Source organism: Palaemon carinicauda, chromosome 6, assembly GCF_036898095.1.
Source record: "Palaemon carinicauda isolate YSFRI2023 chromosome 6, ASM3689809v2, whole genome shotgun sequence".
Classification (NCBI taxonomy): domain Eukaryota; kingdom Metazoa; phylum Arthropoda; class Malacostraca; order Decapoda; family Palaemonidae; genus Palaemon; species Palaemon carinicauda.
In genome coordinates this window covers 22,988,249-23,004,064 of record NC_090730.1, presented here as the reverse complement: position 1 = coordinate 23,004,064, position 15,816 = coordinate 22,988,249, and the positions used below count along the sequence as shown (strand labels likewise).

General features: G+C 40.4%; 1 protein-coding gene across 1 annotated transcript in view; it reads left to right on the top strand.

Moving 5' to 3' along the window:
- The window catches only part of LOC137642908 (ankyrin homolog), a 53,507-nt gene extending 38,312 nt beyond the window's left edge, over nt 1-15,195 (top strand). Inside the window, exon 10 of the mRNA XM_068375772.1 lies at nt 14,861-15,195. Within this exon, the coding sequence (XP_068231873.1) occupies nt 14,861-15,195 (335 nt within the window). The remainder of the gene's footprint in view (nt 1-14,860) is intronic.
- The last annotated feature ends 621 nt before the right edge of the window (nt 15,196-15,816 follow it).

Sequence of the window (15,816 nt, the reverse complement as noted above, 5' to 3'; positions counted from 1 at the left end):
AATGGCGCGTCCGGTTCTGGTACAGCTCCGCCACAAAACACCAAATATTACGAAAAGTAGAAGTTACTTTACGGCCAGAGCTTATTTAAACAAAACTAGGATCTGGTACTAATCTTTCCAGAAGAGGACGAGGCTGGAGATTGAGTCATAACGGCGATGTAAGCAGATAAGTAAGACACTTGGGAAAAATCCGACTAAGCATAGGAGCTACAAGCGAAAGGATGAGGACGGACGTGACGTCATTTAGCAATGGCGCCCGTTTGTTTATGTCTCGAGTACCAAAAGCAGCCACGGATGAGAGTAACTTTGGAACGGCTCCTCAGTTACTCAGCCACCTTTCCATATCGAAGTGTTAACTCTATATAGGGTGCAGATAGCTATGTGGCGTGTTAATACATGCGTCCCCTGTTGATATACGATGTTCTAGAGGGAAACCTTTAGGGTACTCGCACCAGAAGTTAGAATTCTGTGATAACCTTTAGTTTAATTCTCTGGGAATATCCACTGTAGTTAAATATACCCTAGGAAGCTACTGAAGGAACCTTCCATCAGGACATGGCTTGAGCCCAAAAATGAGTATTATTGCTTGAGATGGTGTTTCTACATATTACTTATCTAAGTACTTTAAAAACACCTTGCATTCTAAAATAGAGAACCAAAAACCCAGACCAATTAATTTCCCCATTAATAAACTAAAAACCAACCAAAATTTTATGAAACCACATCCCCGGCATCTACTATTGCACATAAAGCCAAGAAATCTTGATAATATAATCAGGATTCTTTAATATAATGTTTAGTGAATACCAATTTGGTACACCACTGAGCTACAGCTATAACTCTTCCCAAAGAAAGATTCTTATAAAATTCAGTGAAGAAGCTGCACCTCTAATATCACATACTCTCACATTCAAGTCCTTCATCTGATTTGAATACAACTCTTTATGAGCCTCTGTGACTGAACTTTTAACCAGAAATGATATAGCCTTTCTGGAAAAAGGTGAGATTTGAAAACCTAAACCCCCAAAACAGATTAGGAGCATTACCCTTAATGTCAGCAATTTCAAATAATACTTAACAGCCCTCATCAGACAAAGAAATCTAAACTCTGATGCACTCCCGACTTAATTTTTCAAAGAGAGAATGTGAAATTTTTTTTTTTTAACCTTATGTCTTCATATTCTTAGCTCTGAAAGTAGACAAAAGCAATAAGATCATCTTGTATAATCCGAAACCTACCTTCCATGAAAGAGCTTGTAATTCACGATACATTTACCTGATAGAATACCAAAAGAAAAAGACTTGGCTGTGAGATCTTTAATATAAAGATTTTCTAAAAGTTCAAAATATAACTCGCATCATACAAAATAAACATTCCATTGACTTTGATAAAGCTTACATGCATATTGTCTCTTGGAATTAAAACAGATAATCTAGATGGTCTTAAAAACTCTCTGTCTCTCAGAATACAAAGGACAGTCTTCATATGGCTAGATGTAGCATGTAAATGTTTGGATGTAATGCTCTTGAAACAGGTTGTCTGAGATTATTGACTTTGCATGGCAACCTTCTCAGACAACCTGACAATAGAGGCCATAGATATGTCAACCTCTCACTTTTCCTGCATCATCCTGCTGTTCGCAGATGTCCTGAATTCATTTATTACCTGTCAAATCATGGCAAAAAGGGGAAAGGCATACAGATCTAGATTCACTGGTATAAACTGAAGGATAAAGACTATCTCTTGAATTTGTCCAACTCAATAGCACTTCTAATATCCAGAACATAGATTACGACCTGATTCTCCCATTCCCTAATGCAAGGTAATGCAGTCATGTCTAAAAACACCACTACGCACTTTACTAGTACCTGTAATTCCTGAGCCTGAAAGACTTTGAACACAGCTAAAGTTGCTGGCAACTGATATGAAGTGTTGATTCTTGCATTATCTTTTACCCTGACAGAGGGAGAGAATCTAGTGTTACTCCCCACTCTTCCTGTGACCCATACTTGAACACTGAAAGATTTGGAATCCTTACCTCCAAAAAAACTCCATGGGATAATCAAAGACTATCGTCCCTCTAACTCAGTAGATAAAATCAATTCTTTATCATTAGAACAGTGTCTAGATTGAATATCTAGAACCAATTTCACATGAGAAGACACTGTAACACACTTACCCTTAGACAACCAAGAGGCACAAACTTCTTCAAAGAGGCCATGGTTCCTAGCAGCCTCTTCCACATTCGAACTGAAGCCGCCTTAATTTTCTTGGATTTTCCCAACAACTGTAGAAACGACTGAATCCTCTTTTCCGAAGGAAACACCTGAAAATGAATCTTTTGAGTTGACATGTGAATAGATATCTCTAAATTGACCAAGATTCCCAACTTTTACAATAACTTGAGTGGCCAAACTTGTTGAACCCAAAGCCTTTACTGTATAATGAATTGTTTACAAATAACCAGTTATCCAGTTATAAAAGAATACTAATGCGCAGGAACCTTATCCACTCTGAGATGGGAGCCATCATCTTTACTAGGTGGCAGGTTGGCCAGGGCACCAGCAGCCTGTTGAGATACTACTGGCAGAGACTTATTGGGTCCTTTGACTGGCCAGAGAGTACTACACTAGATCCCTCTCACTGGTTACGGCTAATTTTTCCTATGCTTACACATGGATCGAATAATCTGGCCTATTCTTTCCACATTCGCCTGCCCTCCTACACCTGATAATACTAAGATTACCAAACAATTCTTCTTTGTTGAAGGGGTTAACTTCTGCACTGTAATTATTCTGTGGCTACTTTCCTCTTGATAACAGTAGAAGAGACTCTAGCTATGATAATCAGCTCTTCTAGACTTGGGAGGTGTCATTTCCTCTATACCATGGTCTTCTACTGTCTTGGATTAGGGTTCTCTTGCTTAAGGGTACTGTACACTTGGATGCACTATTCTATCCCTATTCTCTTCCTCTTGTTTTTTTTTTAAGTTTTTATAATTCACTGTATATATGAAAGATCTAATTCAATATTGTTACTGTTTTTAAACTATTTCATACTTATTGTTCATTACTTCTCTTGTAGTTTATTTATTTCCTTATTTCCTTTTCTCACTGGACTATTTTTCCCTGTTGGAGTCCTTGAGCTTATAGTATCCTGCTTTTCCAACTAGGATTGTAGCTTGTAATAATAATAATAATAATAATAATAATAATAATAATAATAATAGTACACCCTTGTGGAGCTGTCATCAGATAAAAGCACAAGCACTCAAATTGCATAATGTTTGAATCGCTTACGAGCCAAACGAATTTCCTTGAATCTGCATGAATAGGAAAGTGAAAATAAGCATCTGTTAGATCTACTGAAAGCATCCAATCCCTTCTTTACAACTCCTAGCCATGTGAAGGGGAGTTTCCATTAAGAACTTGGGTAGACCTGTAAACTTGTTGAGATTTGAGACATTTGTTACAGGTTTCCAACCTTCCAGAGTTAGAAACTAGGATTAACCTGTTGTAAAACCCTGGAAATGAGTTCAGAACTCTTCGAAGGCATTTTCTGTGGAAGTTTGCCAATTCCTAACTTCAAAAGTTGGGTGTTTACTGATTTCAATAGACAGATTGGCAAAGGTATTGGTTTCTTGGACAAGGGAGGGCTGGAGAGCAGAGCTCTCTGGTAGCCCTCCTTGACCATCGTCAACACCCATGGATCTGGATGGAGGCTTTCCTAATTACTATCATTATTATTATTATTACTTGCTAAGCTAAAACCCTATTAGGAAGAGCAAGATGCTATAAGCCCAAGGGCTCCAACAGGGAAAATAGCCCAGTGAGGAAAGGAAATAAAGAAATGAACTACAAGAGAATGAATTAACAATTAAAAGAAAATATTTCAAGAAAAGTAACATTACAACTATATAAAACTATAAAAACAAAAGGAAGAGAAATAAGATAGAATAGTATGCCCAACTGTACCCTCAAGCAATAGAACTCTACCCCTAGATATTGGATGACAATGGTACAGAGGCTATGGCACTACCCATGACTAGAGAACAATGGTTTGATTTTGGAGTGTCCTCCTCCTAGAAGAGCTGGTTACCATAGCTAAGAGTCTCTTCTACCCTTACCAAGAAGAAAGTTGCCACTGAACAATTACAGTGCAGTAGTTAACCATTTGAGCTAAGAAGAATTGATTGCTTGATAATTTCAGTGTTGTTAGTTGCATGAGGACAGAGGAGAGTATGTAAAGAGTAGGTCAGACTACTCAGTGCATGTGTAGGCAAAGGGAAAATAACCATAACCAGAGAAATGGTCGAACGTCTTTATCAAAGGCTTTGGATGCTTTCATGTCCAAGCTAGCATCCTCTCCATACCGCACCACTGAATGAACACCAGACTGTCTCTTGAATTTTTCAAACCACTCCTGAGAAGCCTTGAACTCGGGAGTGCCTGCTTCGATGTCTATTCTCCTGCGTCCTGTTCTGCCAGAGCACGCACAAGATCACCGAAAATGCCACTGACCTTCTGGCAGATTATTGTCTCGGTGATCGTTTCTCCAGCGATTTCCTTGTCCTTAATCCCAACAAGCAGCAGTCTCTCCACCTCATCATGGATGTGGCTCCTCTTGCTGGAGAAAACAGCCACTCCCTTAGAAGGTGTTGCTGCTTTGATGGCTTCCTTCTGTTTAAGAATTGTTCCTATTGTAGACAGATTTCGGCCATATTCCTTAGCGATCACACTTAACCGCATGCCAAGCTCGTACTTCTTGATTATCTCAAGCTTTGTCTCCATAGAGAGCATACTCTTCTTTCCCCGAACATCAGCAACTTTCTTGGGACCCATGGCTAATAACATTCGAGCTGAATACCCTAACTAAACACGATACAGTTCAGTAAGTAAAAGCACGAAAGCGAAATCAACGACACAAATTCAATCTGAATGATTGCGAAATGATCGAGAGATGCCGATACGTAGATGCCTGATGGGATATATGCTAACCAATAGGAGAGAAGGATCGTATGGCGGTAACTAGCATCAGAGTAGAGAGATAACCAAAGGGAGCGCGGGAGGACAGTGGCGAGTTTATGGCTGGTAGCGCGCAAATTTTAAAATTAGTCTCAGCGGTCGGGTGAATCTAATACCGTATCTCGTTTCATAGCATGAAACATTTTTAGCAATATGAGTCGGAAAAATCCTCGCATCTCGTTTTAGAGCATGAAAATTTCTATGCAGAAGCTTTTGTATCGAGAGATATCACTGTATTACTAGCTAAGCTACAATCCTAGTTGGAAAAGCAGGATGCAATAAGCCAAAGGGCTCCAACAGGGAAAGATAGCCCACTGAAGAAAGAAAATAATGAAACAGACAAACTATAAGAGAAGTAAAAATAAACTATATGACACGTAATGGGCAATTAAAATAAAATATTCTAAGAACAGTAACAGCATTACAACAGATCTATCATATATAAACAATAAAAAAGAGACATGTCAGTCTGTTTAACATAAAATCAATTGCTGCAAGTTTGAACTTTTGAGGTCTACCAATTCAACTACCTGATTAGGAAGATCATTCAGCAACCTGGTCACAGCTGGAATAAAACCTCAAGAATATTATGTAGTATTGACTCTCATATTAACTGCATACCTAGTATTACAAACAAGATGGCAGTGTCCGGAAAGATCTGAAAGTTAAGGATGGTCAGAATAATGAAAAATCTTATGCAACATGCATAGCGAACAACAGTAATTGAACGACAGTGCCAAAGATTAATATCTAGATCAGGAATAACAAATTTAATAGACCGTAAGTTCCTGGCCAATAAATTAAGATGAGAATCAGCCGCTGAAGACCAGACAAGAGAATACTACTCAAATCAAGGTAAAATGAAAGAATTACAACACTTCAGAACAGATTGATCACAGAAAATCTTACAACTCTCTCAATATCCCAATTTTTTGTGCAATTGAAGAAGACGCAGATCTAATGTGTTTCTCAAAAGTAAATTTACTGTTGAGAATTACACCTAAAATTTTAAAAGAGTCATACAGGGTTCAAGAAACTTTATCAATGCTGAGATCCGGATGTTGAGGAGCCACTGTCCTCGACCTACAATCATACTTTGAGTTTTGTTTGGATTCAGCTTCATGCCCCATAATTTGCTTCATGCACTAATTTTGCCTAGATCTCTAATAAGAGATTCAGCAACCCTAGATCTACATTCAGGAGATGGAATTGATGCAAAGAGGGTAGCACCATCTGCATACAGTATGTAACGAGCTTGTTTTCTAGACCAAACCACATGTCATGTGTATATAGTATGAAGAGCAATGGACTAAGAACACTACCCTCAGGAACACCAGATATCATATTCCTATATTCACTATGGTACCTCAACAACAACTCTTTGTGATCTATTACTTAAAAATTCAATAATGATGTTAAGAAATGACCCACCAACTCCCAACTGTTTGTGTATCAAAACAATGGCCTCATGATTAACACGGTCAAAGGCAGCACTAAAATCAAGACCAATCATATGAACTACCTGACAACAGTCAAAGGATTTCTGTACAGCATTGGAGATTGTATGAAGGGATCACACACTCTAAGCCTTTACTAGGAAACAGATAATTACCTTCAGCAAACCTATTTACACGTTTTGCCAAAAGACGTTCAAAAATGTTATTTTGATTATAAAATAAATTTTTGAATATACTTACCCGGTGATTATATAGCTGCAACTCTGTTGCTCGACAGACAACTCTACGGAAAAAACTCGCCAGCGATCGCTACACAGGTTGCGGGTGTGCCCAACAGCGCCATCTGTCGACCAGATACTCAGCTCTCAATGTAAACAAAGACTCAATTTTCTCCTCGTCCCACTGCGTCTCTATTGGGGAGGAAGGGAGGGTCATTTAATTTATAATCACCGGGTAAGTATATTCAAAAATTTATTTTATAATCAAAATAACATTTTTCAATATTTAACTTAGCCGGTGATTATATAGCTGATTCACACCCAGGATGGTGGGTAGAGACCAGTAATATATGTTCACACTTTTATGAGCTAAGAGTTTTTTATTTCATTTTAGAAGTTATCAAAATAACAAAAACAAAATAAATAGGTACCTGGTAAGGAAGTCGACTTGAACAATTACTCTGCCTTTTAAGTACGTCTTCCTTACGGAGCCTCGCGATCCTCTTAGGATGCTGATCGACCCCTAGGATCTGAAGTATCAAGGGTTGCAACCCATACAACAGGACCTCATCAAACCCCTAATCTAGGCGCTCTCAAGAAATGACTTTGACCACCCGCCAAATCAACCAGGATGCGAAAGGCTTCTTAGCCTTCCGGACAATCCATAAAAAAACAACATTTCAAGAGACAGATTAAAAGGATAAGGAATTAGGGAATTGTAGTGGTTGAGCCCTCACCCACTACTGCACTCGCTGCTACGAATGGTCCCAGTGTGTAGCAGTTCTTGTAAAGAGACTGGACATCTTTCAAGTAAAATGACGCGAACACTGACTTGCTTCTCCAATAGGTTGCGTCCATTATACTTTGCAGAGATATATTTTGCTTAAAGGCCACGGAAGTTGTTACAGCTCTAACTTCGTGCGTCTTCACCTTAAGCAAAGTTCGGTCTTCCTCACTCAGATGTGAATGAGCTTCTCGTATTAACAATCTGATAAAGTCTGACCAAGCATTCTTTGACATAGGCAAGGATGGTTTCTTAACTGAACACCATAAAGCTTCAGATTGGCCTTGTAAAGGTTTAGTACGCTTTAAATAGAACTTAAGAGCTCTAACAGGGCATAAGACTCTTTCTAGTTCATTGCCTACGATCTCCGATAAGCTGGGGATATCGAAAGACTTAGGCCAAGGCCGAGAAGGCAGCTCATTTTTGGCTAGAAAACCAAGCTGTAGCGAACAAGTGGCTTTTTCTGACGAAAATCCGATGTTCTTGCTGAAGGCATGAATCTCACTGACTCTTTTAGCCGAGGCTAAGCATACCAGGAAAAGAGTCTTAAGAGTGAGATCTTTCAGGGAGGCTGATTGTAAAGGCTCAAACCTGTCTGACATGAAGAATCTTAGTACCACGTCTAAATTCCATCCAGGGGTAGCCAAACGACGCTCCTTGGTGGTCTCAAAAGACTTAAGGAGGTCTTGCAGATCTTTATGTTTGGAAAGATCTAAGCCTCTATGCCGGAAGACCGATGCCAACATGCTTCTGTAGCCCTTGATAGTGGGAGCTGAAAGGGATCGTCCTTTTCTCAGGTATAAGAGAAAAACTGCTATTTGAGCTACAGAGGTACTGGTCGAGGATACAGAAACTGACTTGCACCAGTCTCGGAAGACTTCCCACTTCGATTGGTAGACTCTAATGGAAGACGCTCTCCTTGCTCTAGCAATCGCACTGGCTGCTTCCTTCGAAAAGCCTCTAGCTCTCGAGAGTCTTTCGATAGTCTGAAGGCAGTCAGACGAAGAGCGTGGAGGCTTTGGAGTACCTTCTTTACGTGTGGCTGACGTAGAAGGTCTACCCTTAGAGGAAGACTACTGGGAACGTCTACTAACCATCGAAGTATCTCGGTGAACCATTCTCTCGCGGGCCAGAGGGAAGCAACTAACGTCAACCTTGTCCCTTCGTGAGAGGCGAACTTCTGCAGTACCTTGTTGACAATCTTGAACGGTGGGAATGCGTAGAGATCCAGATGTGACCAATCTAGGAGGAAAGCATCTATATGTATTGCTGCTGGGTCCGGGACTGGAGAGCAATAGATTGGAAGCCTCTTGGTCAGCGAGGTTGCAAAGAGATCTATGGATGGTTTTACCCCAAGTGGCCCAAAGTCTCTTGCACACATCCTTGTGGAGGGTCCATTCGGTTGGAATTACTTGCCCTTTCCGACTGAGACAATCTGCTATGACGTTCAAGTCGCCTTGGATGAACCTCGTTACTAGGGAGATGTCTTGACCTTTTGACCAGATGAGCAGGTCCCTTGCGATCTTGTACAACGTCAGTGAGTGGGTACCTCCTTGTTTGGAGATGTACGCCAAGGCCGTGGTGATGTCCGAGTTAACTTCCACCACTTTGCCTCGAAAGAGAGACTTGAAGCTTTTCAAGGCCAGATGTACTGCCAACAGCTCCTTGCAGTTGATATGCATGCTCCTCTGACTCGAGTTCCACAGTCCTGAGCATTCCCGACGGTCTAGTGTCGAGCCCCAGCCCACGTCCGATGCGTCCGAGAAGAGAACGTGGTTGGGAGTCTGAACAGCCAGGGGAAGACCCTCTCTTAGGTTGATATTGTCCTTCCACCAAGTCAGACAAGACTTTATCTTTTCGGAAACCGGGATCGAGACCGCTTCTAGCGTCTTGTCCTTTTTCCAGTGAAAAGCTAGATGGTATTGAAGAGGACGGAGGTGTAGTCTTCCTAGTGACACAAATTGTTCCACGGATGACAGCGTCCCTACCAGACTCATCCACAGCCTGACTGAGCAGCGTTCCTTCTTCAGCATCTTCTGGATGGATAGCAGGGCTTGATCTATTCTGGGGGCTGATCGTCTTGTTGTTCAGCAACGTCCTCATCAGAGGGTTCCTCATCCGAAAACTGATGAGGAAACGGCAACGGAGTGGGCAACGTCTGGCTCGCTGAGTCCGGTCGCACTGGTGCATGCGTGACGGAGCCGGACGCAACATCATGGAACTGCTGCACAGTCTGTGAACTGTCAACAACCATTTTGCGCAAGGAAGCACAGCGTCAACCCGAGACTGTCTAGACCGTCTGGGTTGTGCAGTCAACACCCTACCGGGTTGCTGAGGTTGACGCACTGCGTCAAAACAAGTCACCTCTGCTGGTTGTTGAACGTCCTGAACGTCAACAACCACCTCCGAGCGTCGCTTAACGTCAACGTGCGGCTGGCAACCCACACTGGGTCGCATCGGTGGAGGAACCACCTCAACTGGCAGACGCGAGTAGGTTACCTCAGCGTCAACAGGGCGCACAACCGACCGGATGGAAGGTTGTTGGCCAGAAGGTTCGGTAGCAACCTTCTCCGCATTAAAGTCCTCTATCAAGGACGCAAGCTTGGACTGCATGTCTTGCAGCAAAGCTCATTTAGGGTCTACGGGAGCAGGTGCGGCAACAGACAGGGTTAGCGACTGAGGCGGTACCGCTTACCATCCCTGAAAGCCTTGTTATGCATGACATAATTGTACAGCAAAACTTCAAAGGCTCGAAAACAGCTGTGAAGTTGACCTGTAAAAAACTTGGAGCGTCTCCTGGCCAGGCGCCAGGGAGAGTCTACCAGAATTGAGAAGTCTATCTGGGCAGAGGCATGAACTCCCAAGCCGAGAACTTCTCTCGTGTCTTATCAGACTCTCGCTCTATAAACCAGTTTAAAAGAAGGGAAAGCAAAGGCTGTATCCCCTAAACTCCTGGTGAAAAACCAGTCGCCTAGCCAACGTAAAGCTCTCTAGGAGAGCGAGAGAGCACTAGCTTAAAAACAACGGCTTCGAAGTAGCTAGGCCTAGTGTAAGCTCTGACGTTTAGGCGAACGAGGAGCAGCAGTTACAAAAAGATCTGGACAAAGATCCTTAAAAAAATCATCATGATTTAATTAAAGTCCATAGGGGGCTAAGCAGCTTTAGTCTCCTCTCCATCTGACAGAGTCCTCAAGGGAATATCAGTAGGAGGGGGAACAGCAACTTCCTCATCTACAGGAACCTTGTCCGATAATAGCTGAGTCTCAAGCAAGGGAGAGACCTACCATGGTGGCAATGCTTTACAAGCAGAGTCCACACTCACTGGTGCATTAGTAGCGGACCAGAACGCAACGTCATGTAACTGCTTGACAGTCTGTGAACTGTCAACAACTGAACTGTCAACCACAACAGGTGCGTGAGGACGCACAGCGTCCACTCGAGACTGCTTTGACTGCCTAGACTGAGCAGTCAAAACAACTCTAGAATGCGGAGGTTGACGCACAGCGTCAAAACAAGTCAACTCCGATTGTTAGTGAACGTCTTGAACGTCAACAGGAGCATCAGCAAGTGGCCTAACGTCCAAATGCGGCTGAAAAACCACACGAGACCGCATCGAGTGTGGTTCTAAACAACCTGACTGACGTGACTAAGCTACGCCAACGTCAACAGTAAGCACAAAGGAACGTTAGGTTGGCTGAAAGCCAGGATATCGATGAGATAAACGGCTAGACTCAACGGACTAATCGGCAGAATAGTCTTCCATAAGGGAGGCAAGCATATACTGCATGTCTTGCCATACAACCCATTAAGGATCAACGGAAATGGTTGTGGTAAGAGACGAGGGTAACGTCTGTGACCGCAACACTTTGCCAACAAAAAAAAAGAATCGGAGTCTGTGTTACGCTTTTGTTAGGCGGCGAGCAGTTATCCGATGACTGCATAGGGTCAGAGCTGTCCTAATGGTTGTAACCAGGACGCTGGACCTGTCCTGAAAGGACTGACTTTCGCTTAAGGGCTTCGAAACCTTGTGACAGGTTTCTTATGCGAAAAGCCTTCGGATGACGAGGAGAAACAACGTCTCTCTCGTCTTATGGTAGGGGAGATCTTGGTAAGATACACCCGATACCATAGAGGGAAAACGTCTGTTCGTTGATCAAGGCCTCTCGAACCCATAAGTCGTTTGACATTACTTCTCCTCTGGGCTTGGGAGCATGCAAGAGGTCCCGGACTAGGTGAACGACAGGCACGAACAGACGAACCCTCGGACGCAACACTGTAACACTTTGCGCATATCACTTTATCACTTCGATTTTCTGTTTTGCACTTATTTCACTGAAATCGAAACTTTTACTGATTTCTACCTGAAACACGCAATTCTACCCTTCATTAAAAGGTAGTAAATGCGAAATCAGTCGTATAATGCAAGCTCATTAATACCAGCAAAAAACAGAAAACATATTTTAAGATAAAAAAATCAGTGGGTGGGAAAGAGACTAAACACTAGTTCATATAAACTACGTTTTCAATCTCTCACCGTACATAGCCTGGGGACGAGAATAAAAAACTAAAAACGTTTTATCCTTCCTCCCCGTACAGCGACTAGGGACGAGAGTAACACGAGAACAACGTTACCCGCTTGAACGGAACGTTTTCTCTCCTCTCTCTCCCTCCGTCTCTATCTCTCTCTCTCTCTTTCTCTCTTGATTTCGCACCTAAGAGAAGAGCCCAATTATATTTCGTCAAAAAAACATGTTATTTGACTAAAGGAAAAAACTGAAAGGTTTTTCAAATAAAAAGTTCCTTTAAAATAGAATTTAAAACATTTAAGCTAAGAAAGAATGAACAAAACGTCAGAATCGATTTACTCTTACTGCAAAGTGAAACCGTGATACACTCTCTCTCTATCGTAACGATAGAGCGCATGTTGAACGTCCTGAACGTCAACAACTGCGTAGCATAAATAAACTAAACGTTAGTTCATCTTTGAAAACAGTACGAAGACTATCAAAGAAATTCTTTCATAAAATATTACATTTAAAAAGTTTTAAATCCTTAGCTCTTTAAAAGCTAAATACGATATAAAGGGCTCAACGTTGATTAACTTCGGTTTCCAAGTTAGGACCGCCTACTCTCAGGAAAGGTCGCATATAAACAAAACATTAAAATATTTAATGTTTATAATAAATGGAAAGTTAATCGAAGAGGCCTAATAAAGGCGGAGAGATATAAAATATATAGAGGAAAATCTATAACGTGATAAGATAATTACTAAAAGCCTAAACACACTTCCGTCTAAGGGAAGGGTCGGCCATGTAAAAGTGAAAGAAAGTCCATACTCTCTTTGTCACCATAATTAAATCTATCCAAAACGAGTTCAAGATTTAAGATGAAGATAAAACACCTGCATAGCGAAAGCTCAAAACTAGAATATAGTACTTCACCAAATAGATGTGAAAAACTCCAGTTTAGCAACAGCGAGTAAAGTACGTCTTGTCGACACCTCGACAGAGAGAAAATTGAGTCTTTGTTTACATTGAGAGCTGGGTATCTGGTCGACAGATGGCGCTGTTGGGCACACCCGCAACCTGTGTAGCGATCGCTGGCGAGTTTTTTCCGTAGAGTTGTCTGTCGAGCAACAGAGTTGCAGCTATATAATCACCGGCTAAGTTAAATATTGAAAAACTTTAAATATGGATGTTATGGAAATTGGCCGGTAATCAGCTGGCCTTGAGCTACCACAAATACATTCACAAAATGGAGTAACATTACTGATTCTCCAGCAAATGCTAAAAGAACCTCCTCTTAATAACTTGCACAAAATGACAGATAACTTTGGAGCTAAGAAATCTGCAGTCTTCATAAAAACAAAGAAAAAATACCATTTGGGTCTACACCTCCATAAGCATCAAGGTCCATCAAGCGAGCTTTAATTTCAAGAGATCAAAAAGCTAAGCTACAACCCTAGTTGGAAAAGCAGAGCTCAAACAGGGAAAATGGCCCAGTGAAAAAATGTAATAAGGAAACAGATAGAGTAGTGTGCTTGGGTGTAACCTCAAGCAAGAGAATTCTAACTATCCAAAAGAATAAATGCTGTTAGAACTTTCCTGATTGCATCATGGATTTGTTAGGGTTGCGTAATAGAAGATCCCAAAGTAGATAAAAAAAAAGAGTGAGAGGCTTCAAGATAGGATTTTGACTCTGTCATGCACTGTGCACCCTCACAATCCTTACTTACTGGTGCACTAAAACCACTAGTGAGAACTTGATGAGTTATTTTAGGGTTTGAAACTGGGCAGATAAGGTTAGAATCTCTATTTTTCTGTACAAAATAGAGAGCTTATGAAGCTCATTACTATTAGAAACCCGAGGCTCATTAGATGCTGAGGACTTGTTGGTAGCTCCCTTGCACTAAAAGCTAGTGTTCTTTTAGGTTCTGATCTCTTAATGTGTTCATATCTGAACATATTTTTCCATAAGGAGAACCGTACAGTTTTTGCATTATTCACAATGACTATCTGAATCACAATACTATCCTAGGAGAGACACACAAAGAGATTAAGGATCATAATCACCCAAACTTAATACCATTGAACAATTTACACAGGAATTACTAATAAATCCTGAAGAAGCCATCACAATTAACTACAAATAACGCATTTTGAATTTGGAGCAGGGTAATAAATGATGACTCGAGTCAAAACTAACAGGAGACTGAGGATGTCAGGTACGTCCACCTATACTTTGGGTTGCCTTTCATCATTAGCTGTCACCTGGGAGATTCATAGATATAGTGCTGTATGCACCATATGACCTGAGTATTATACAAACTGATTTGTGATTAATAAATCACAAGCTATACCAAAAACTGTACAGTATATATAAAAAAAGTTAAATCGAAAAAAGAATACAGTAATTCTCTCATACCAGTGAATTCAGGCATACCTGACAAAGTCGAGATTGGCTGCGACTTTCATCTCTACTTTTGTTAAAAATAATAGAACTAGAATCCATTAATCACTGTAGACTGATATATAAAAGTAATTTGTGCTGGAAAATCAATAGCAATTATAAGTACTATACCATTAATTGAGTTGGATGGATAATGGCTAACACTATACCCAACTGCAAAAGTAATTATGCATTATTCTCCATACTATCCTGTAATTAACAAGAAGCAGTCCTGAAACACAACATTATTTTGAAAATATATTGCCAAATGTTATTAACTGGAAGAAACTTCATTTGTAGTATTTCATTACCTTCACTGATTCTGTATATAACAATACCATATTGTATTCTTTAAATTTTGCAAGCTTATACTTAATGCATAGTACAGGACAGTATTTGATTTACTAAAATGAATTACCTTTTTACAGAATTTACTGAGGAAAATTCAGTTATTTGTCAGCACTCATCGTCCACAACTGAATCACTGGATATAATTCCAAAACATACTTTTCTTTCATCTCCCTCGACACCTACAACCATCGATGATACAGATGATATGCTGTTTGAAACAACACTACCTTTGTATAAAACACCACCAATCACCGAAGCAGTTCAGCACACCACCAAGAATCCAGAAAGGCCAAGTTCAAAGTATGGTCCCCCTCCAGCATATGTGATAATATGTTCTGCAAAACCACCTTTGACACTAAATATTAACATCATTTTATTTTCTTGTTTATTACACTGGCATTCATATCAATGACATTGCGTATGTATAAATAGAAACTATTATATCAAATGAGTTTTTTTTCAATTACAATCTGGTAAGAAGATACAGTACACTGGATCTGTGTTCAAATGGTTGTACTAACTGATAATCTAACAAAGAATTGAGGCCTTATGTCCGGTCTTGAAAATGAGATCATGGAATTCTGAAAGCAGAGATTACATGCAGAAGACAAGACCAGGATTGAGGTTTGTTATAAATGAAACAGGAATACTGACATTACACCAACACAAGAATCAAACAAGCAAAAACTAATATTGAAAAAGACCAAACTAAGAGCACGAACAGGTTTACTACAAATCAAAAGTTGAAAGAGGTTAAACAGTAATATGGAAACTTCTACACAAGTGTAAAGTTATGGATCAGAGAGGGAGAGAAAGTGTGTGTAATGATTGTTTATCATGTATTTATTGCACAGTATTGTATTTACTACTAAATTCATATAATATTTCAGTAATTTGCATTTACAGCGTTACACTTATTATCTTGAGTGAAATGAATAATACATTCAAACGTTTAGTGATGTACAATATAGTAAGAGTAAATGAAAGTTTTTGTACACTAAAATGTTATTTTGATAATAAAATAAATTTTTGA